Source organism: Anas acuta, chromosome Z (assembly GCF_963932015.1).
Source record: "Anas acuta chromosome Z, bAnaAcu1.1, whole genome shotgun sequence".
NCBI lineage: Eukaryota > Metazoa > Chordata > Aves > Anseriformes > Anatidae > Anas > Anas acuta.
Genome location: NC_089017.1, coordinates 3,325,611 through 3,351,168, shown reverse-complemented (window position 1 = coordinate 3,351,168; position 25,558 = coordinate 3,325,611). Strand labels below are relative to the sequence as shown.

The following is a 25,558-nucleotide window of genomic DNA, read 5'->3' as shown; positions in this document are numbered from 1 at the left end:
ATGTTTCCTCTCTCCAGGTAGAGCCTAACTCCACAACCCCTGGCCTGACATACTCCTTTCACTCCCAGCTGTACAACCCAGCACAGAGTTTTTCTCACATCTGGGAAGATACGAGAGGTCTGCATCCAGACACTGCATCTGCACCTGTATATAGAGAGCAAGCTCTTAAAAGAGGTCCTCTATCTGTTCTGCACTGTACAGTGCACCTGGTGTCATGGTTCATAACTGGTCTCCTAAGCACTGCCGCAAGACAGATAGTAAATAATTAGATTTCTGATTTAGGGAGTGGAGAGACTGCTTTGGTTCAGCCCAATCTCTGAAGTCATTAAGCTCACACTATCTTCATTCCCCCTTGCCTGAGGTTCTGGCCCATTCTCCCACACCTCTTCTTCATTAGCTATTCTTAATAATAATAGTCATAGTCATCATGGAAAAAAACTATCCAAGAAAGCAATTCATCCAATGTAACTTATATTGTGGCAACATAATTTCATGTTAATTGGATGGCTGCTTGGAAGTGTCAGTATTTTGTGGTTTATAATCAATGCATCTGGCCATTCATCAGTGACTCAAGAGATGGATAAAATAAAGATTTGGGGTAATTAAATACCATTTGTATGGCAGCTCCTAGGCAGAACGTATTGCACTGTCTATGAAATCCTACATAGTAAGTTTGATGCTACGACAAAGCGTTCCTCTATTAAGGCCAATCCTAATACACCTGAGTAACTTATCCCTTATTTTTAACCCTCTCATAGTGCTTTTCACAGGGCGGTCTCAGCTGCATTATGAAACAAACCTTCCCTGCCCTTTCAGCTGTGATATATCCTGCTGCAGTTCTCACAACATGAGCAGGCAGCATCTCCTACAGGGCTGAGTCTGACCTGACTCGACAAAAGGGAAAGGAGTTGGCCCCACAAAGCTGGCTCAAACTATTTAGAAGAACATCATTATTTGGGGAGATTTTCAAAGGGAATATTTATACACCCAAGGCCCATTGATTTTATGTGAGATTTGAGCAGTGAAACACATTTGACACTTTTGAACATCTCTATTTATCTAACCAAGCTACTTCTGTGGAACTAATGATTAGAGAACCCGAGCACCTAATAATCTTCAATGCATCTATCCTTGCCGCACTGATGTTATTTTATAGGTGAAAACTGGAATCACAGAAAGTTATTTGGCCAATTTCATGTATATATATATATATTCAGCCAAATATAATATTATTATTATTTTCACCAGGTAGAAAAGGAGTGAGAATAATAAATAGCCTGACCCAAAGTGACCTCTTCAAGGACAGGCAGGAAATCTGCAGCAAGAATTTAAGCCTCAGTCTTCCAAGCTGCAGTCTATTGCCCTGTGTACAGCTTTCTCTTCGTCTGTGCAGGATCATGCTGCAACACTGCCCTTAAAATTGAAAAGAAAGGAAACAGTCCCTCACTAATTGAAGCCAACTGTTTATCCTCCCTGGGGGAAAATGTTTCAGTGCAGTGCTGCCTTGAAAATTACCTCTCTACAAATGATATTACAAGGGGCCATATTCATTTTCCATCACAGATTCCAAAATGGGCTGGTTTTAAAGATAAAAATATTTTTGTTAATTATGAAAACACATTTTCACGTTTTAAAGACACTGGTGCTAGGCATGGCTTTTAATTTGAAATTTTTTGTTGTTATTTTGAGTTCACTTCCTGCCGTGAGAATGGGAGTGGTAGCAAACCCAAATATAAAACTGAAGATGGAAATTGCCTTTGAAGAGGAATTAAAATTGATCAGATTACCTCTATTGCTCAGGCTGATTGGAATGCAACCTCTCCTATTCTCCTCCTGACATTGTAAAATAAACACATAAATAGAGAAAGATGCCTTTCCTTTTTAGGACAAAAACCCAGCATCTCCTGTAATCCATACATTTTATATAGCACATTTTATTCATAGATTTTAACTAAGCCTTCAAAAAGCTCAAGTATCATCATTCATATGCTACAGATGGAAATTTGTGGTATGCAAAGGTGAAAGTTGTGATTCATCTTACCTCTCTTCAGATGTCTAAAAGCGAAATACCTAAATCTGAGTTAGTTGCCATACGCTTGCTCCAAATTCAGTGGAGAGAGAGGGAAAGGAAGCTTCAGAGCAGCATTTATTCCATATGTCTTAGGACGGTGAGAATCACATTTTGGAGGTACCTTTCTCTCCTCTTCACTGTCCTCAGGAGAAATCTAGGCAACTAACTCGAACCATATGCCTAAATATTTAGGCACTAAAACCAGGTAAGATGAATTCTGCCTGAAACAACATCTGAAAAGTAGTCATGCAGAAACACTGTTTAAAATTTCTTCTGGCCCCAAATCCAAGGCACCTACAAAGCTCAGTTTCTGGATAAAAGCACTAGATACAGTTCACTCAGAGTGCTGAATTATTTACATAGGGATTTCCTACCTCCCCAAATTGATTTCACTTACGTACTGCAAAATATACATAGCAATTGAAAAAAACTGTGTGTGCCATGGAGAAAAGTTTGTCTGACCTCCACTATTTCCTGAGTCTCAAGACTTCTTGCAAGTTGTGATACAGTAATCTGGGATCTGAGCAGCAAAGGGGCAAAACTCTCGGTGAAACTTCCATCAGAGAGGGAGTTCAGTCTGCACTGAGACTGCAGGGCTGAGCCCACCTTATTTTAAATTGCTCAGTTGTAACCTCTCTGTGCCAGCAGCCAAGGGTACTGACTATAGCCCAGGCATTTGCTAGCTCCCACATCACACTAAAAGCCACTTTCCAGAACGACCCTGGATTACACAAGAGTCAATGGCTTTGCAAGCATGCAGTAAACAAGTGGAAGTCATGAAAAAACAGGTACACAGCATTATGTGATGAATTCTGGGCTCGGTTTGTACCCTGGCAATATTTCAGGCAGAGCTGTAACTGTCTGAACTCACCACATCTGGAAACAGCAAATTTATTTATCTAGGACCAGGGTTTTAAAAGTGATTTGGTACTTGACTGACCTTGCTTACAGTTAGAGATAGATGAATAAACAAAACCACATGAATTGCTTATGTATGTATTGGATGCATTCAATTCTGTGTTGCCAGAAAGAATCAAAAGACCCAGAGTAAAGACAGCAGGCAGGAGAGAAAATTTGGAGACCTCATAGTATTTCCTGTTAGTATTTATAAAACATGTCTCTTTTACCCCGATTTTAAGTAACCTGCAACTACTGAGTTTTCTGATAGATGTTCCAGTTTCTTTTGTACTACTTCTTCTCTTTGGCATTTTTCTTTACACCATATTTTGCACCAGACCTCTTCTAAGGGCTCTTCCTTCTGGAGTTTTGTACAGGAACCAGCAACACTGGTGTTCTGACATGAGGAGGGAGAATGGATTTGTTACAGGCCTTGCCCGTGGATGGCTTGTGTATTTTCATTAAAATATCACTTGGTAAAATACATAAAGCAAACAAAGAAACAAACAGAAACAAACAAATAAAACTCAAAAGGACTAGGACAACACCAAGCCCCTCATACGTAACACACTGTTGACCACGCAGGGGATGATGTTGTATCACCTAGCAGGAAAGCTCCACTCTAGGAGCTGGGCTTGGGTTTGATGCAACAACATTTTGTTCTCCTGTGAATATCAGAATAAACTCGCAAGGAACAAGCTTGGAAAGTCTTGAGAGGCAAATTAAATCTGCAAGGCATGAGCATTAGTCACCTTTACTTTCCTCAACATCAGGTAGAAAAATGGCCTATACTTTCCCCTTCTCCCAAATGCTTCTCTGAAAGACCAGCAAAGCATACCTCCCATTTTTTAAAGAAATGGCCATGTAACCATAACTACAAGTTCGTCAATAGAAAAATACATAATAAATGTCTTGTTATTTCAAGTCTTTTGTGAGACAGTTCATTAGAAACTTCATTTGTCTACATGGATTGCACTTATTCAGCTATATTCTAATAAAATGCACATTGCTTCCAGTAAAGGGAATGCATTTGCTATTGATGTGCTATAAACTACTATACAGAGAGGTGTTATTATATCCCTGTGTAATAACAAGCCAATTATAATGATCAGCAAAACCTTTACAATAAAGTCAATGCAAGAGGAGTGATTATCATAATGCATTCTAACTGTTCAGTGCCATAAATGCTTTGCAATTAATTGTGGAGCGTACCTATAAATGTATTATTAATGCTGTATAAAAACCCATTGACAAGCAACCTTTACATTAAAAAAAGATACTAGGATTGTAATGTGTCCCCGAGTTCACCTAGGAGCTAAGCTGTATTTACAAAAGTAGGATTTTTTTTTTATAGGACTACATTTTTTATTTTCTCCACTCTTTTCCACTCACTCCTTCTTCCATTTTTGCTCAGTTATTGAAAAAACTCCAAACATCACTGAGCAGTTGAGGGGCCTCAGTCATCCACCATACTGAATTTTTAGTCCTGTATGCACAATTTTAGGCACAGCTACAGGCTTGCACTGGTGCCTTAACCCTATGACACTGACAGCCCAGCATACAGGAATGCCAAAGGCACTAACCACAAGAAACGAGCAAATAAAAGCAAATCATAACCTAAGCAGGCGATGCAGGAAGGGTGAGAAGGGAATCAAAGTTACATAATTGATCAAAAGTCGTGCGGTAGCTCAGCAGCAGAGAAAAGAACTGATATCAAAACCTCAAGGCAATGAGCTCCCCAGCCTCTCTCCAGGCTCTGCTCTAGGCTCTGCTCCTTCTTGACAGTAAACTATTAGATTACAGATGCTTTATGAAAAATGTGCAATATGGTTATTTTTTTTCTACCTCTTTTTATTCCCTTACTACTTGGTTTAAAAGGTTGTCCTTAGGATATGTGCTAGAACACAATGTCCTGTGGATCTTTTCCAGTTCCTATTGATGGGCACCCTTCCATCGATTTCAATCACGATGGAAAGGGCAGACGTGAACAAAAGTTTGATTTCCCTTATATTCTTTCAGCAGGTGAGCACAGAGTGGAGCACATCAGCCTTCAGCAGTGTCATCGAATATAAAACACTACACATGAGGATCTGCCAGAGCCTTTTCTCTCCCCCAGAATGAAGTTTTACCAGACAGAAGGGAGCACAAATGGGGTCATCCTGGGCTACTTTGAATTAACTGATCCATTTGCATACAGCGCTGCTGGTACTTTCCGCCTGCTTGAAAACAGGGCCCTGTGAACACAATGGGGAATCAGCTCTCAGTAGGGTCATGCAGTCCTGAGTTTCTACAATATACTTGGAGATTTTTCATTTCTCATCGCCTGCAATCTGTCCCATGACAATCAACAGTTAGAAAGAGAAGCACGCAAGTACTAAAATGATGTTTCCAGATCAGGCCTATCAGACTGATAATGGTTAAAGAAAAAATGCCACTGTTTTTAACAGATGTTCTGAACTGGAGTGAAAACCAGTGGACAAAATCCCTTTGTACCCAATGGCTTTGGGCATTGCTGTAGAGGTTCTGTCACACACAGTGGGGCCTAAAGCCCAGCTCAGGGCTCAAAACCCTCTCAACGACCATGGCTACACCTGGACTGAGAGGAAAGAAAAATGCCCAGATCTGGGTGAGCTTCTTGATTCTGGAATCAGAGAATCTGACACTGGAAGAAAGTCAGGAAATACAGGCCAGAAGACACCAGAGTGATATGCAAAACTGTGGGATACCCAAGGTGGCCCTTGCGGTCTTATGCCTAGTTTCTTCCCCAGCCCTTGACTAGATGATCAGGTAGGCAAATGCTCTCTAAGGCATCAAAATCTCTCCCTCCCAATACTACAGCACCTCTGACGGCCATTCCTCAAGTGTCCACACTGTCTATGATGCTGTGCTGAGGCTTTCTGGGGGTCCTGACTCTTCCCCAGCCTCTGAGACAAGAAGGCTGCCTCCCAGAATGATATTAACGTCTTTTCAATAGGCTCTAGCTTTTGCTTTTTCCTTTGGACTCATGAACTCATCTTCCCTCCCAGTGGATTATTTATATTATTATTATTATTATAGATATAATAATATAATAATATTATTATTATAGATTAATTTAAAATAGTTTTTCTTCTCTTTTTCCGTAACATGGAGTTAATGCAACTAAGCACCAGTGAACTGTTTAATCTTGAACACGCAATTAATGCAGAGAAGATATTTGGATTTTTTTTTTTAATTATCATTTTATTTTTTTTTGTTTTTAATTCATCCTTCAAGAAAGGTGGAAAATAGATGATTAACCATATTTTGGACAAATCTCAGGAAGAGGAGGTGTATGAGAAAATGAGATCTAGAAGTACTGTGTGACATGGAGTTAAAAATCTCCTTTCAAGTTGCAAGGGAAGATAAAGAAGCTTTTTAAACTTCTGTGGGCACTGAGGGAAAGGAAGGGAAATATAGCGAGGATGTGGTAAATGACTTGTCCAGAGGTCTTGAATCCAAACCTTAAAAAACACTTGAAGCCAGAGCTGCTACTGTCCAACCAGTTGTCTTATCCTGGGGAGTGCCATGGTCTTAGCAAATTCTGGCATGTACAGTGCATGATCTTCTCAAGTCCCTCTTTGTGCAATACCATGCTACCTGAGCTATACACAGTGAGGTTGAGAGTATTGTTAGACTCATGATGATGTTGACAGAGTTAATGGAGGCCCTCAGCATGAGTTCAGGGAAAATCAGTTTGGATCTTTCCTCCATATTATCTACCTGGAGCATTTGCCAGTGCTGTCTGCCTGTTCATGCTGAATGGGTGGGGAGACCATGAAAGAAAATGCGATGAGTAGAAACAGCTGGGAAGGTCATCTAAAAGTGGGCTGGATGGACCACCATTTGGAAACAAGACATCTTTCTCTCCAGCTTCTGGGATATGAAGTTTTTAAGGAAGGCCAGCAATGATACAACCTGGGAAACTGCTGGTATAATGCCTTCCAAGATGCTCAGCATGCCAGGAAAGATGTATGGCTCAGAGATAAGAAAGAGATAAGATGTACAAAGGTACATCTCTGATCTGTGCATAGTCACAGACATCACGACTTTTCATATGTTGGAGTAGCCTAACCTCCAACAGTGCATGAAGGGAGATGCTGAGCTCTGCCAAGAATGCCATATCCTTACTTATCCTTAACTCTATTCTTCACACCTTCCTGCTGGGCAACCAGACCTATTCCTTGCAAAGCACTTCCAGACAAGAAGAAAATAATTCCATGTGGTTTGTTATAGCAGCATAAAGCCAAACTGAGCTGACGACACCCAGTCTTGCCTATTTTCAGCACCTAAACAGGCTGGGATCTGGCTAGTACCCGGACAGGAAGCTTCATGAGAGGTCATAGCCATCAGCACAAGCTGCAGAATTCTGAATATTTAAATGCAAAATAGCTAAATGCTGAACAGTTAGTGAGACCTAGGGCTGTGTTTGTCACAGATAAGCCCTGCCAGCTTCGGCAGAGATCTAGCGAGAGTTAGAAATGCCACAGATGAAATAAGAAATAGATCCAGACTTTTGCCCCAGAGGGAAAATAGGCCTTAGAAACTGCAGAGAAGTCATTCCGGCCCCACCATCATTGCTAAGCTGATGGAAGGGAATAAAAAGAAACAGACCATAGTGTATGAGCAAGGCACCACAGTTTTGCTGCTTATTGTAAGTGAGTGGGCATTTTGCTCTGAAGCTGAAATAAACCATAACCAAGCAGATAATTTCAGAGCCTGCACACTGAATAATGGCTAGAGAAATGATGCAAGTCAATTGAAATATGACAGTCTAAACCTTCCAGCAGCTGCTATCACGTTCCCTAAACAGCAGACAAAAAAAAAAAAAAAAGACACTGCACATGCCTTCCCTGAAACATACACAAACAAATTTTCTTGCAAGCACAGACAGACACAAAGGTTTCTGTACATTTGTGAAGTCTTGCATGCAGAAAACACTGCAATGTGATGAACTGCAGTCTCTCCTGTAAATCTCACAGCTCCCTCTCTGCAGGACACTGCAGCCTTTCAACTCTAAACCACTTTGGACTTTGGCTTTTTTATTTTCTTTAGTCCAGGAACCTGTATCTCTTTCATAAAATACATAAGGACCCAGAAACCACTGTGAAGTGTTTCTGGGTAGAGAGGTTAGCGCTGAGCCTGGGTAGCACACTGTGTGCGCCTTTGCATGCCTTCCTTTATGGACGTTCCCCTGTCCTTTGAGAGGAATGTGGAGGCAATGGCGCATCTAAGCATCACTAACGGAGTGCAACTAGAGTAGCAGGAGAGTCCTTTCCTTTTAAAAAATGTTACTCCCAGAACAAGCTAGTGGGACCTAGGGGCTGCGTTTATCATAGGTTAACCCTGCCAGCTGCAGCAGGAGTTGTCTAGTGAGAGCTAGAGATATTGCAGATAAAATAAGAAATGGCTCCAAACTTTTGCCCCAAACCACAAAACAGACTTGCGATCTTTCCCTAAGTTTGCAAAACTTTAAGTCACTGATAGCTACAGACTATTTTTAGAGCAGAGCACAAGACAAAGAACTAAGAGAAATAATCAACAGAAATGATGAAATGAAAACTCTATCAGTTTAACTGGGATTTGTCTGGGTATATCCAGAATGTAATGTGGATATGTGGGACAACCTAACCTATGGAAAAGTAGTTTCAATAAAGTCAAACTAAAATTTGGGTAACATGAAGGCCAATGAAAGTTTTTAAGATACACTCAATAAAGCTAGAGTTACACTCTGATTTTTCAGAATGAAATAGAGAATTTTTGCCTTTTTATCATGTTCTACCAATTCCATCATTGCTCAGGTCTTAATAAAATGTCAAAGGACTCTGACCTTCCTGTGAGACACTTGAAGCCTCACGAAGCATTTGATAGAAGGAATACTCCTATATAACATTTTGCAGTTGAGCATCTGCACATGCACAAACAGGCAGGAATGCAAGATGCAAAATTTTCCCATTAATTTAGAATGTTTCCCAGGAGAAATGTACTGAAAATACATTCATTTCTAGTTCCTATGAGATTAGGCAAATGTAAATAATGCCAGTTTTTATTGAAAAGGATTGCATTCTTTGTCTTGCTCCTAGTCCAATATGGGGATTAACAAACAGAATAATAAAAACAGCAAAACTAATAAGGGGCACTCAGTATTTCCATTTTGTTGGGTTCAGTTATATTTGTGCCAAGTAACATTTCGAATTCTTCCCCAAATCTAGATGGCCTGATACTCTAAATTCATGCTCACACACAGTAAATACCAACAAACCAACTTTTGGTTCAACTGAGAATGAAGACACAGAATGGATTAAAGACCAGTGAAACCCAGACTGCAGAAAAAGGGAGAAAAAGGCAGAGAAGAATCTCTTTTTGGTTTTGGTGTTGTTGGAGTAAATTCCAGACTCCTATCAGGTTGAGGTTTGGGTAGAACTGACTGGGAAAGTCAAGGATCCAAGTTTCAGCAAAATGCACATATTTGCTCTTGTATAAAACAAAACCTCACTTCCTCAGGAATACCACTCACTATTTATTTCCAGTAACAGCCTCCTGGCAAACCGCAGGTTCAAAGAGCACCACATCCTCTCTTTAATGCCTGGCACCAAAATTCCCCATGAGCCAAAAGACAGGGGCATATTCAGAGCAAGTGCTTTGAGCAGACTGCACACTTGTGCTGTGCAGAAGAGACGCTTCATCTACCAACCCACCCCCCCACACACACACACTTCCCTCATGTCCCATCCCTATACACGGACGGGGTATAATAAGCTACAACTTAAGTTTCTTTGTTGTTGAAGTTGACCTTTATCTTGCAGCCCTAATGAAGTCTTTTGATGTGCTCCTAAGATACACAGCCTCCTTTTTAGCATTCTGTTTGCCGTGTCTGCTTTAACCGGTGGGCTCACGAAGAACGTAAGTTTTCATGCAATGCCTCCCTTGGGTGCCAATTGTTCTTTTCTCCCATAGTTGCCCTTGAGTCATGCCGTTCTGAAACATCACCAGCCCACAAGCAGCCTGTCAGTGGGGAATTAGGACAACGTGTCTTTCACACCAATGATGAGCACACCCGCTTGGCCCCTGCATTATGATCACTACTGACAGGAGCAATACGGGAACGGAGCGGGTGAGAAAAGATGAGGTTTGTGTGTGTTGGGGAGATAATTAGCTAAAATACAATGGAGAGGGAACTACTGGTGTGATGGATAATGCAGAATCAAACTGCCACCCAAGCCCTGTGAGGTTCAAACCACCCCTCCTTAAAGCAGCTGCTCTTAGCAAGAGTTTGAAAACCCTCCCTAGAAAGCCAGGCATGTGTTCTCTATTAGTGATTTGCATTAAAAAAAAAAAAAAAAAAAAGAGTTATTGGGAGCTACATACCCTGTAGGCGCACTAAGCAAATTGGCCAGCCTAATTATTATTTTTTGGTATGTCTAATTAAATAGACAAAAGGCCCTCCCTTCACTCTCGCTGTCGGCACGAGCTCCACTGGAATGTGCATAATGTCCCCGCATTTGCCCAGGCAGCTGAGCCTTTTCCTTTTCCCCTAGGAGATCTGCATTGACAACTGCCCATGTCTTACTGACGCCTACCCAGACACAGAGCCAGATCTTCAGAGGGGAAGGAAAAGGGGGCAAATTGATCCTGTTCTGTTAAAAACAACTGGATGATGCTGTGTTACGTGTCATGCATTTGTTGCAGGTTAGAAGTGTGCTAGAGCCCTTCCTAGCAGAACTTGCCATCACAGAGCCTGTCAAACACTTTCTGCACACTGCAGGATGAATTCCCCTGAATTTACTTTACAGGGACTCCAAATGCGTCATATTTATCCCTGGGCTTTCTGGCATTTTTCCATCATTCAGCTTTTGCCTTGTTCTGCAATTACATGGCACCACAGACCTTCCTTACAGAGCCTCTGCCAGCCTGCTGGTTTTACCACCCTGTGACACCAGCCCTTTAACTATGAGCTATGTACAAAGTCTTCCAATAACTTGAGTCACTGGAGAGTTTCAGCCCCACACTAATGCAGTCAAAGTCTCTGGAATCCAAAGCTTTCAGCTGAAAAAGTGCACAATTTCAGGGCCTTTTGTCTGAGAGTTTTGCTGCTTTTAAGTAGTTGGTGCTGGTGATTTCCACGAATGCCAACACAAAGATAATAGTCACGTAAATGAGGAAGAGTTTATGTCCATGGTGGAAATCAAAGAATTTTCATAAATTTCAGAGCCAGATCATTAACAAATGACAAAATCTATTGCTATGTTTATATGATACAGAAGCACTAGTGTTTTTACTGCATATGTGGACAAAAGCCTCTCCATTTTTATCACTCAAAGAAACAGGGATAGAGAAGAACCATGTCATTATATATATATATATATATATAATATATATATATATAATATATATATATATATGTATGTATAGAAATGTGCTGATACAAGAAAATAAACAGAATGATAATCTGTCCTGTATAACTGACCATCTTACAGCTGAACTATCACAAAATCAGTTGTGTCAGAAAACCTTTCACAGAAAACACCTTGTCACTTGCGATCCACTCAGTGGTCACTTAGCAAAGCCTTCCAAATCCACCATGCAGCATGGAAAAGCAAAAGACCAGATCCTGATTCCAGCTACACCTGTGCAAATCCTGAATAACTCCCTGCTACTGAGAGAAGTCTTCAGCTTCAACAACAGATTTATCCACATAAGCTGATACAGGTGCAGAAAACTCCTCAGAATTTACTTTTACAAAAACAGAGTTGTTTCAGTTCAAGCAGAAACAACATGGTCAGACAAAACATAAAATATCTGCTTTATCCTAATGAAATTAAACACCTCTGCAACTCGGCCAAACATAGGTTTGAAAAACCTATGTTGCCGTCACTGCTGTTAAACTTTGTTAAGTCAGCGCCTGATGCTTCACTTCTTAACAAGGCAGTTATTTGTTTCCCAGGCAATCGCTGGCACCTGCCTGCCTTTTAAAATCAAATAATAATTGAATATGAGGAAAGCGAGACGAAGTAAAGGAGATTTAATAAAGAGAATCTTTGCTGCAGAGGGAATTTCTTTGGCAGTGATTACGTTACTAATTGATCAGCACATTGCCTGAGAGAAGCCAGAGACAACGATTATACTTAGCACTGTGGCTGAAAGCAATGCAGTCAACTACCTCCTCGGCTTTCGCTGTCCGCTGGTTTCACCTGGATCGGTCTGTTCATCTGTAAAAGAAAGCAAAGAGAGACAAATACTTAGCAATAGAATCAAACCTTGTTATACAGAAGCTTGCTTTGTTTTTTAACATGCATCACAGTTAGCATCAGAATAGACTCGGTGAGAAGGGAAAAAAGCAATTTTAAGCAAAGAAGTGACCACAGAGCACAGATTGCTTGGGCAGCTTCTTGGTCTGAGGTGAACCAGTGTCACCCCATTTACCTAACAGGGGCTCTGCTGAATCACTCCAGGTGAGGGATCTGACTCATTTCACACAGGTCATGAAATTTTAAATGTAACTTTTTAAATTTCTAATAGTTCCTTCTGGAAATGCTGTGTCAGAACAGAAGTACTTTGTTAGAACATACGGTTCAGTGAAACTTTAATTGCAAAGGTTTCTAGAGATTGTCATGGTGAAAAGAAAATGGAAAAGTGAATTTCACCTCGACTATTGGCTCAATAGGATAGTGAGTTGCATGTCTATCAGAGTCATACCAGGGGAATGAGACTTAGATCAGGCTTGTCCACATGTCATGGAAGTGGTGGCTGTTGAGTTGTTTTTTTTGAGAAGGATGGGTGTAGTATGCGAGTCAAAACCTCTCCCTCTTTTGATTTTTCAGATGTCTTTTTCCTTTCTCACATCAGAACATAAGCACATATAAAAACCTTGCCATTGTGCAGTGAATAGGATTTCTGTTCTCTGACTTATCCCTGTTGCTCTGTCTCTGTAACAAAAGCAGTGGGGACCATCACTGTCCCCAGTGCCAGGCAAGGTGCAGAGCGTGGTTGCCTCCTCAAGCCACTTGGGCCCAGCCTGCCTCCTGCTCAGCTGCAGGGGCTCAGCCCGGTGCCTGGGACCCCGGGGTTTCTGCCCAGGCTGGGAGACGTGGCTGCCATTTTCCCCATTGCAGGCCCAGCTGGTAGCAAAGCTGGGCACCTACCCCAGGTACACAAGGACACACACGGATGCACGGGACACTGACACAGCCAGTCACACAGACTGCCCAGCCAACGGCTGCCTCCAGCTGCACTTCCACACCAGGCTCCCATACACACAGACATAGCCAGCCAAGCACCCCTGCCCGGACCCCGGACCCCTTGCCTGCCCTATAGGTTGCCTCCTAGCCAGCTAGTTTGGCTTGAAGCTTGCTGGGGAGTGCACACGCACACCCTGAATGCACCAGGCTGGGGGAGATGCAGATGCTCGGCCCCCAGCAGCTGGCCCCAAGCACAGGGCTCTGCTGTTCTGCACCCTCCCAGTCTGGGCCCCCCAGTTCATGTCTTAGCAGCTGCAAAGGCTAATCTTCCTCAAAATGGACTTGTAGTTTGATACTCTGTCAACTAGTGTGACTGGGAGGTTTGTCTCTTGTCACTGTCTCCCCACTTAGAAGTTCTGGATGCAATAAGCCTGCTGGAATCCTGCCTCCCTTTCTTATTATCCCTTGTTGCCTTGGAAAAGGTCTTTAACCATCCACCCTTAAAGGAAGGGTCTCCTTCTAGATACCCTTACACCTGGAGCTGCTCAATCCCAGGAGAAAAGGGCAGAAGATGTCAATGACCATCTCAACTGGTGGTACCTAACACAACATAGGTGTCTGATGCGCAGAGTGAGAATACTCCCCTCCTATTAACAGGTGGGCATGTAGATTGGATCACAACCAGATGAGGTTTTCTTCTGAAAACCTCTCCCTGCCCTTCCTCCATGTCACTTAAAGCAATACAAACACTATGGAGATGAACTACTCAAAATATATTTCCTGTGTGACCACCACTGAGTGGATTGAAACTATCCTTAGATTTGTCAGCTACTGAAAGTGCAAGCTGAAACAGACATCACAAGGAATTCAGATGGCAATGGGAATCTTCCCAACAAAGACAGATCAAAAATTGGCTGGTAAGTGTTACAGGATGCCTCCCCCACCTCATAAATAAACAAATAAATAAATAAGAGGCAGATGGGGGTTAAATTGAATATGCATACTTTACAGAGTAAAGTATGAGCACCTTTGCATTCTGCCTGAGGGAGAGTGCAAAGGTACTCAGAGTTGCCTTCCATGTCTTTCCTGCAAAAGTCATTGACCATAGCCACCCCTGTGCTCTCAGACACTTAGGGCCAAGAGCCACAGCCCTGCTGAAGCTTTGTGCTGGGGTCAAGGTTTGGCTTGCAGATGCAGGGATTATAAATTTTATTCCTGATTCTTCCCAGTCACATACAGGTATAGATTTGAATCACTGTCTTTTCTCTAGAAAACATTGGAAAAATTAATCCTATATCTTTTGGTTTTGCAATGAATGACTTGCAAGCTTTTTAGTTGTCATGTCCTGGACCTAGTTAGTACTACTATTTATTATCTAAATATTTTATTACTCATTTTCTAGCATCTCAATGCTTCTCCTCCAGTGTTTCCATTACTTTGGAGAACAGTAGGGGCGATTCTGCCCCTCCCTTATTTGTGGCTAATTGCAGTTGGGCAGCAAGCAAAGCTGTTAGGTTTGTTCTTTTTTTCCTAATTTGCTTTTTTTTTTTTTTTTTTTTGAAAGTAGTTCATAATCATTTAGATTTATTCTAATTGCTCTGCACACATATTTAGTAATAAAAAGTTATCAAAGTGGCTGACAAGTAGGTTAAGATGATGGAGAGCATAGCAGATCCTGCTGCATTGTTGTCTCGAGAGGAAAATGTACTTAGCCATAAACTGACTACAGTTAGATTCACTCTTGGAAAAAGAAGGATCAACGGCTCCAGACACTACTGAGCAATTTCTGCTCTCCTGCATGCCTGTACCCTCTAAAAAACTCCAGACATTTTAAGTGCTAAAACCAACAAAGATTCTGGTACTGGATAAACCACCTTGTATCAGACCCTGCTTCTGCAACTATAAAGATCTGTCGTTCACACACATGTATCATAAGATACTAGCAGGGCCAGAGGCAATGTATTTGGTGTCAGCAGGACAGACAGCCTGCCATAGCTCTCCTGTAACCACATGTGAGTAGCTAGCTGCTATAGACATTTAAAGATCTGTTAAACATAGGCAAGGAGGGTGATTTATGTCAGATAAGTAAAAATGCCTAAAAAGTGTGATATTAAGCCACTCCTCAGACTGGTGTCTGAGATGAATGTGATGAATAGTTCTCTGCAGTGCCTGTTCCTCTCCACTGATCATGAAGGTAGTCTATGCAGGAAGGGTGGAGTTAGGTGAGATGAGCCACTTCTTAGTCCTCATACACAGGATAATAAAGCAGAAAACACCTTCTCTGTCTCTGTGCTCTGAATTCCTCCATTGTAACTAGTTTGTGTTTACAGCAGGTTAGTGTTGACACCATCCATGTACCAAGATCTGACTCCAGAGCTGTTAACCCCGTACAGCTGAACTCGTGGTCTACATACGAGTTCCCAATGTGGATACATGGCTAATTCAACTTCAGAGGTGGGAGGAGGTCCCTGCTGCTTACGCCAGAACAGGCAGAACTTGCATGTCAGGTAATCAGGAGAAACAGTCACATGAGCTAAGAATTTATAAGAGGTATGCTAATAGCTATAAAAATCACCTCTGAACTCAAGTAAACTTTGGATCCAACCTTTGGAAGAAATGGAAATAGCTCTTCCTACTTGTGAAGAGTTGGATGTGGTCAGTGTGCAAAAGACAGAGAAGAACATCAGGCCCTTAAGCAAAATGAGAGGAGATAATATTTGGGTAACTTATTTTTTTAGATTGGGGCACGAGGGAGGAGAAACAGAATCTCTGTGAAAAGGAAAAACGGAGGGAGGGAATGGGTATCCAACAGATGAAGAAAAATCTGAGGAAATTAATAAGTAAAGGCTAGTGTAATTTAATGTACACTATGATTTATACACTTGACAATTTCTTTATAAACCAAAGAGAAAGTGCTGCATGCACGGAGCCCATAATACAAATTGAGATCATCTTGACATGAAAGACACCAATTATAGGGAGAAACATTGAGAGGAAAATAATTAAGTTTCTGCTCTCCATCTACGGAACTTTTTTTTTTCTTTCCCTTTCCTTACACAGACACTTTGGGAGCAAGCAGCTGGCATGGGCAGCAGAAAAAGGCTAAGTGGGGAAATAAAATGGCAGAAAGAGGTACCTTCCCTAGTCTGGGGAAGCACCTGCCTGGAAAGAAGGGATTTCAGAGATTCAAGCTCTCTGCTTATTCTTCAGATGAGAACTGCCATAGTTTTAATGCAAATAAATCATTTTTTTTTACTCCAAAGCACAGTCCCCTGAATAGTGTTTTGAGAAAAAATGGTATGGATATCTTTAATATCTGTCATGCCTTGGTGGACCCTGAAAGTGTGATAGGAGAAAGAAGTAGTCCTACATCACTCAATTGGGCTCACAACAGGAGGAAAATGTTGGGAGTAAATAACGTTGTGTAATGCCATCTTTGCCCTAAACTAGAAAGGATGGTGACCCCAAATTACTTTTTTCAAATGCCTTCTGAGGGAAGAGCTCACGTCATTACACTGTATATGGACAGTGCCACTTAGTGAGGATACCTCTTCTCAGTTTTGTAAGAACTCAAACCCAGAACTGGTACAGTTGCTTTTGAGAGAGTCAGTACATACAGCCTTAAAAACACCGTGCCTCAGTGTCTAAAGCTCAGTTTCTCCAGACTTTGTGAAGGATCCATCATGTGCTTTACATGCACCCTGCTACATGAAGCACAGCTTAGGCTGGTATCCAAACACCTGGTAACTGCTGGGTTTGGCTGTGCATATAGGGGATTTGCATTACATTTTACTAGTATCTCAGGAAATCCAAGGCAGATATTGATGAAACTTCTCTTCCCCATCTTCAAATGCCTCCAGTGACATGAAATGCATGTGCCAATAGCTGCCAATACAGTCAAGAATGATGTCTCTTACTCAAAGCTTTCTCTAGGAACTTGTAGTAACATTCATAAGAGCCCTAGCTGGGCCAAGAAGAAGAAGAAACCTCAGATCTAAGGAAAACAGAAAGGTGTTAATAACAATCCCAATCAGCAAATCTGATTGATACCATGGGCAGCCATAAAGGACCACAGGAACTACAGATATGGTTGTGAGCTTGTAGTGATTCCTATCATTAAAATTTTTAAAAGAGATTTGGTATCACAAGGAAAAAAAATTGTTAGGCTGATCCAGCATTTAACTGACAGATGGACTCGATGAACTCTGGAAGGCTCTCCTCTAGGAATAATCACACTTCTGTTTGTTGCAATGGTCCTCCTTTCCTCTGCCCACAGACGCTCTTTGTGCTCTCCTTTGAAATAGGATCATGGTTCCTCATTCTAGATTATCCCTGCTGAGCTGTCACAGTGAAAGAAGCACAGTGTTTTATCATCAGTTAACCCAGAATGAGTTTATCTCCTCTTTACCCTTTATGGCCTGACTAAAACTGTTAATTCTCTATATCTACTGTGAACACCTATTTGGAGTGTTTATTAGATTCCCAACATTATGGTACCAGAATGCTTAATAGTCATAAAACCATTGTAAGCCAGGACAATAAGTTTATGCCTATGCATGATGCCAACTCCAGGTTGACCACAGTATGTGGAAGAGCCTCACTCAACATCACTGCCAAGACAGAGGTGTGCTGAGGACCACTGAGGCATAAAGAGATTTAGGTAAGAGCCAGAAAATGTAATTTGGTTTCTGGTTCCATATGAGAGGTGCCAAGCAGCTGTGGAATATCAGAGTTTTATTCACATCTGTGCTATGTTTCCAGTGTGGCCCCAGGCAACCTCTGTGACTCTGATTCCCAGTCTGTGTTTGGGGACTATGGGCACTGGTTAACATTACAGGTGTGAATCCACCCTACTGCAGGACAGGGTGCTGCAGGTCTTTTCTCCACAAATGCCATAGGTGGTTGGGTTGATGGAGGAGTCAGAATTCCAGATGCATCACATTGCTCATTATCCTTTCATCCTTTGTGCCTTCATCTCTGCTAAAAACCACTTTTACTATTGCATTTGCACACCTTGGACAAAATCACTCTACTCATTACACTTCATTTTGGCTTTTCCCTCCTTTTGCCTAAAACCAACCCATTCAACTAATGCTAAATGTCAACCTCCCACATCAACTTGCCACTTGCCCCATCTACCCCCACCCCAATCCTCTCCACGAGTAGAAGCGCGACATCATTTTTCATGTCCAATTACAGCCACCGTGGTGCCACTGTTAAAAGACAGCGCAGGTACTCCTGTCAAAAAAGGTTTGAGTTACAAGAAGCGATGAATTACAGCAAGCCCTTTTTCAATTCTCTGCAGAAATGAAATGTCAGAGCTTGCTGCTGTATTTTTCTCAGCACCATCAGCTACAGGCCACTGCAGGAATTAGACAGGGGACAGACGTTTTTCTGTATCAGGATTTTTTTTTTTCCTAAGGTTGTCATTTTCTCCCCCACCAACCTTTTTCTGCTCCCCTTGGCTTTGATATTAATTTAGAAGGTAGAAGGATCACCTGGGGAAGAAGAGTAGAAAACAGAGAGAGATGATTTCTCATTGTCTCCATCTTTCTTACTCTCACCGCTCTTACTATCCTTTCCTTTCTTGTCTCACTTTTTCATTACTAACTAATGTACATGGGATTTCTAGACAGGACTAAGGCTCTACCAGGTTTGAGAATGGACAAGCATAGAGTTAAAAACAAGAAGAAGAAGGGAAAACACTAAGGGTGGAGACTTGCCTTGAATACTTTCAAATGAGAACAGAGACAGGAAGAAAAAGTGAGGAAGGGGCTGCTGAAGATCATTGAAATGCCACTAATGGTTAGGAAGATGATGTCCAAGGCAGAAGCAAGCACTGTTGGAGATAATCTGCTGGCTGTGCTAAAGGATTAAGTCACTTCAGGAGACAAAATAATAATAATAATATATTAAAAAACTAACAAACAACTAAAGGCTGTATAATGTATAAGACCATGGAACATGACTACATTGATCATTTATGTAATAATAGTCTTTCCTCCCCTCCTTACAGGGCTTAAGAAATTTGAATATTCCCTGACAAAAGATCAAGGGGTATGATTAAGGCTTTGTATCAAAAACTGTTAGGAAAGGTATTCTGTTGTCCATGTTTACTGAAGTTCCCAAAGAGTCAGGCTGGAAAAGTCTTGAAAGTTGGGCTGTTAACCTCTGACAAGGGCTACTTCCAGCTCTACATCAGTCTTCTGGATGAATTTGGTCATATCATTTTATGTCTCTTTCTCAACTTTCTCTTCCATAAAATCAAGAGAAAGACACCCTAATGTACCATGAAGGTGGCTGATGAAAAAATGGTTCTAAATGTTGGTGTTAAACAAACAATGTTCTGAAATTTCCATGCCTGAATCACATAGGCAGACAAAATGGCAAATAACAAACTCTTCTTGCCCAACCATGTTCTACACTGTTGGGTATTGTTCAGACATCAGCCCTCTAAATCGATGATCAAACACTGCTGTGACCTGATAGCAGAGGATGGAATGTTGATAGGACCTAGCAGGTCTTAGCAAATGTGTATTGGGCATTACTGCATCTGTGTATCGAGATCCTAATACCATCCTCAAACATGTTGCTTCTTCAAGATGCCACGTATTTCTTGATCTCATGATGTTAACTGGACACATGGACAGTTTAATAACTGACCTGAAATTTCCAGAAAATATGACTATTCCTTATTGCTTCAGAGGGAAAGTTCTTTCTGTTCAAAATCATCCCCCAAAATACCAAAAGGAATTTCCTTTTACCACCTCTGCTGAGCCTCTGGGGGCCTGCCATGTACACAACAGTAATCCTACTTAGATAAACACAGCTACTTATGTGAGTAAAGGTATTGGCATGAATGTGTTTTAAGAGTGGGTCATAACTTTTAAAGCATTGAGCAAAATCTACTGTGATTGAAGGCCCTAAGGAAATGCAAAGTATATTAGTGTCAAAGTTGGAAAGGCCAAGAAAATCACCTACAATTGAATTGTGTGTGTGTAATTGCAAAGTTCAAGTAAATCACTCTGTACCTGATTCTGAGTGACATAATTGAATTACAGTGATCTAAACTAGATAGCCATGAGAGTGAATCCAATGCAATCTCCTCTCTGAAGAAAAAAAATAAACTCAGGGCCCAGGTCCTCAGCTCAGGGAAATTTCCATAAACATTACAGAATCAGGAAAGCTGTTTCAACACGGGTTAGCTACACAGACAACTTTCTGTATTTGTATACTGCAGCTATAAAGCATACAGCAAAAACCTACTCCTGTGGGACCAGAGGTAAGTGCTGTGGTTGCATGAATTGCCATGTGATTACACGTTAAGCATACTTTTGTGTGGGCAGCACAAATTGATACAGTGTTGGATTAATGAAAAAGCAGGGAAAGGAAATGCTTTAGAAAGTTTGGTGAAAAAAATCACATTGGCCTGACTTGTGGGAAGCACTCACCAGTAATGAATTGCATCTGAAATGACTCTATCCCAAACCTTATCTGGCTAGCAGACTCTTAATTCCTCCCTACTACCCTCTTCCTGGCCTGACTAGATGCGTGTCATAGACATGCACACAAATAGATGAGAAGATCTGAAATGGGAATGTATGAGGTATGAAAAAAATATCTTGAAGGGTCTGACCTTTACAAATCAGTCAATGCTCTGGTGCCTACCCCCGAGAATGATTGCTACTGGCCATCCCCACACTCCGAGTATTTTCTATATATCATATAAAACACATTATGAACCATCCATCTAACTATCGATTCATCTTTCCACTTGTCTCGTGTATATAGATGAACCTAGAGGGGGCTTAAGTTCAGTTCACGTTCATGTGCAGAGCCTATGGCTTCAAATCCAAAACTTCCCCCCTGCAAAACAGTTTAGGCTGGAGTGTGAAGAAACTGCTGATCCTGTTAGTAACAAAATTAAGATTTGCCAATTCCAGAGATTCTTTAGTTTATTCTTGGAGATGCTGAGCCTGTGGTGCTCCACATCACAGTGTCTCTGTATTTAAATGAACTGGGGAAGGCCAGAGGGGTTGATGGATTTCTTTATCAGGGAGTGGAGTGATAGGACAAGGAGTAATGGTTTTAAACTAAAAAGGGGTAAGTTTAGATTAGAATATTAGGAAGAAATTATTTACTGTGAAGGTGGTGAGGGACTAGAACAGATTGCTCAGAAAAGCTGTGGATGCTCCATCCCTGGAAGAGTTCAGGGCCAGGCTGGATGGGGCTTTGGGCAACCTGGTCTAGTGGGAGGTGTCCCTGCCCATGGCAGGGGGGTGGAATTAGATGGTCTTTAAGGTCCATTCAAACATAAACCATTCCGTGGTTCTGTGATCTCAGTGTTTTGTGGGGAGACCCAGTGCTCAGCAGGCTTGAGGAGAGTAAGAGGAACAAAACACAGGGTGCTTAAAACAACAGTCTTATTTCCCAAAGCCAGAGAAAGCACTGTTTTTTTTTTTTTTTTTTTTTTTTTTGCTTGTTTGTTTGTTTGTTTGTTTTTGTTGTTGTTGTTTTAAGTATTTATAAATACTGTTTCATATGCAAATTTGCACATGAAAAACACAAGCAGGAGATCCCCTTAGAACTCTGGGCAGTCACACAGTAAAAATGTCACTAGATAGGTCTACTTTCACCAGCCAGCCCGTGTCACCACACACACGGTGTGCCTGATCATCCAGACAGGTACATGTTTATGCTCATGGTTCTTGCCAGGTGCTTGTGCAGTTGACCTTTCCTTGCAAAGAAGAGGGCCTGGTAGATGTTGACTTCTAGTTTGGTGTCTGTAGTTCAAGGCTGCCTGCATATGTGAGATATCCCTAGGCATTCAGTGAGTAGTGAGCATACCCAGGCATACAAAGTGTCCAAGGGTTGGCCCAGTGGTGATGCTAAGCTATATATAAGGGCCTGTTTGTCTGAGGATCCTGACAGCAGAGGTATAAGTCTAGAATGGACACTGCTCATTAAATCTAGTTCTCCGCTGCTACCACAAACAATCACAATATGAAATTCTGTTCATAAACACATCACATTCTGAAATAAAACCAAGTATTTTGCTGTCTTTACCTCCCATCTTCCCTAATACCAACAGGAATAAGCTTTCCCATATTGTCACCTCTCTTCTTCTAATTTCCCACTTGAGTTTATTTCAAGATAATTTACATCCAATTTTAAAATGTGCCCAAACGACCTTTTATCTAAAATGGTTCTTTTCTGTCCCTGGCATTTTCTATTAGCCAACTCTGCGTACATTTAGCAGAGCCACCACATTCTCTTTTAGCCTAGATATTGTGATCCCAGCTCTTTCAGGGCAGAGCAGCAGCATAATCCACATATATGAAAGTAGCCGATATAGATATAACCAAGATAGCCTTAAACTAGCCAGCATGACTCACAAATAACAGCACATAGGTGGCCACGTAGAACTTAAATGAGAGATATCAATAAGTGCTGAGGGTCCTAGATCTGCTTTGCAATGCGTGCTCAGCTCAGGTGTTTGCAGGTGTGTGGTTATCAGTGCCTGAACTGCCTCATTTAAAGTGTGCTCTCAGACCTTTTATGTGAGCTGGCTCACAGATGCTCTCTGTGTCGGTCAGCAATGAGGTTCCCCAGCGCTGCCTGCAGCTGGTGCTCATTCAGGCAGAGGCATAGCCTGGAGGGTGCTCAGGAGCTGCTTTGCTGAGGAAGCACAGATAAGCGGAAAGGATGGGGTATTGTCTGCATACAGGGCATATCACGATTTTCTGTATGTTGGGTGCTCTCCACAGAGGCCAGAGGCCTCTTCGCTGTGGATTTCAGTGGGACAGGCAAGCAAGCCAGAGAGACAGATGTACTACTCAAGGCATTATAGACTTAACCCCTGCCCCCTCACTTAGAGATGAACATCTGTTCTCGTCTTTTCTTTATCCTGAGCCCATGACCTCTGGCTGTTGGCACTTCCCTGCTGTGCTCTTCATTCTCTAAGCTTTATGTCTTCTTCTGAAGCAAGACCCAAATGCTTCCTTTGCCACTAATGGTTGCTTGGCTTGCCTTTGCAGACTTTAGGAAGGGCCAAGCTCCCATTGACTTCAGTGCTTTGAGTTCAAAAGGAGCTTGGCCACCATCCATCCAAGCAGATTAGACCTTCTGTGCTCGTGGCTTTGTATGCCTGGCCACAAAGATAAGAACCACAGCCAGCCCTTTTGCCCATGGAGAAATTCTTTCCACGGCAGTGCCATTTAACAAACAACTGAGTAAGCAGTGTAAATTAACTATCTGCTTTCACCCACTGACAGATTCATAAAATAAAGGCAGTCTCACTGATGTAGATGTGCAGGTAGCCTTTAGGCCTGACTTCAAGCACAGTCTCCCTGGGGATTGAAAGAGGGCATCACAGGGTTAATGCTGCAAGCAGGGTTTTCCTTGGTACTGGAATAACCCCAATTTGAGCCAGTATACTGGTCCTGCTTTCAAGAGTGTTTGTGCTCTTCCTTATACCCAAATTTCCCTTTCCCCAAGATTTAAATTCTTCCATGGGGTAAGCTTGCCACAGGATAGCAGATAGCAGTCCATGACCTCAGTCCCACATCCCAGGAGGACCAGACCTAAACCTGTCCCAAGTAGGATGCTGTGACATTTCTGAACATGGGGGCTTCCTTCTCCTGGCATGTCCCTATCATGATACCGGTGGTATGGCTGCACTGTTGGTTCTATCAATGAACAAATGTAGTCTAATTATTTTAAGATAACATGAAATAAGTCCTGTTCAAGCAAAAGCAAAACAAAACAAAACAAATACACAAAACCAATCAATCAACCAAAAAAAACCACCGCAACCTCCCCCCCCCAAAAAAAACAACAACCAACTAAACAAAAAAAAAACAGCAGCCACACCACCTTCTCCTCTTGTTTGTCTAAACTGATTTGAAATCACACCTTGAATCAGATGTGTGAAAACCTTGCCTAAAGATAAAACTCTTAGCTGCATGCTGGATCAGGGCTGCAGTTCCTGAAGGAAAATAACAAATAATAAAAAATAAAATAAATAATAATAATAAAAAGAAAAACAAAACCAAGAAAAGACTCAGAGAAAGAATAAGATTATCTTAATCTTGACACTGCCCCTTTAACGAAAATCTTCTGTGGAAGGGTTTAGAGCATTAACTTACGCTTCAGTCCTCTTTCACAGCTATGAAATGCATATTGGAAGGGGATTTTAAACCCATTCAAACACCCAAGTCAGCCCTCTGTTTGTTCCTAATAGTGAATGAATGAGTGAATAGGCACAAACAGAAACCTTGCAAATACCAGTATGGCTTTCAAAAAGAAGAGAAAACAAAAATCCTTAGCTCCCCAAACATTTCCCAAATTGGGAAAAGCATTGAAAGATTAACGTTTTTTTTAAAAAAAAAGAAGACAAAAAAAACAACCCTAACACAAAACTCCGACCTTTCCAGATTCCCAGTCCTCAGAGCCAATGTGATTCCCTGTGCTCATCTCAGCCCATCCGGAATCAGGCCCTCCCACTTGAGAGGAGCTTTCCCTCACCCTCATCGATGTATAACTGGTATCATCTGGTCCCATGTTTTGACAATTATCCATAACATAATTACGAGACTGATGAGTATCGCTGATTAATTATGCTATCCTTCAAAGTTGATCTGGGTACTTACAATAAACAAACACCCTGGTTGGGCAACAAAGGTGATTTTCTGTGCCTGTTCCAGCCAGCAAAGGCTAGCAATCTCATTCCAGCATGCAGGGATGTGGTTGGAGACTCCCAGGGATTCGTTTCTGATCTGTCATTCATGTGGTGCTGCTTCTCTTCTGGTTTCTGACCGCACCCTGCTTTCCCCCTCCCGAATGATAAATATTTCCTCTCCGCTGAGAGCTATCTAACAAGAGTGATGTCTGATACTAATGCATTGCTGATGCTTTCCTCCTCTGTCTAATTATGCCCAAACATTGCCTTTCTTTCTTTTTCTCTCTGAACAACCACATTTTTTTTTTGCATCAACATGTACCAAAGCATTAAACAAGACATTCCATTAATTTCTTCATCATCATAACTTAAGTCTGGGACATACCCTTTAAATATTCATTCAGCTATGAAAACTGGGCATTAAAATTTTAATAATGTCAAGCTCATTTGAACTGAGCTCCTGGGGGACTATTACGATACAATTAGAATAAATATGATGATTGATTTGGTGTAAAGGTTCACCTGTCCACATCTGTTAGTGGCCGGAATCAGCAAGCCACCTCTGGCATCACAGCCAATAGCTTCAGGTTATTTACTCCCTCCTTCCTTGCCCCTATCAACTTTCCACTTGCTTGCCAGCTCAACCCCCCAACTTTCTGTGCGTTCAGCTTGGGTAAGGTTGGAAGAAGAAAACCAGAGAGGCCCCACTGAGAA

General features: G+C 41.7%; 1 protein-coding gene across 12 annotated transcripts in view; it reads right to left on the bottom strand.

Annotated features, from left to right (window-relative positions):
- CELF4 (CUGBP Elav-like family member 4) overlaps positions 1 to 25,558 on the bottom strand; it is a 797,917-nt gene that overhangs the window by 287,468 nt on the left and 484,891 nt on the right. For all 12 annotated transcript variants that reach the window (XR_011091156.1, XM_068666938.1, XM_068666948.1 and 9 more), the window contains exon 3: positions 12,147 to 12,195. Coding sequence is in view for 11 of the 12 variants with exons in the window: in XM_068666938.1 (XP_068523039.1) it covers positions 12,147 to 12,195 (49 nt within the window). In the remaining variant the exon portion in view is untranslated. The remainder of the gene's footprint in view (positions 1 to 12,146; positions 12,196 to 25,558) is intronic.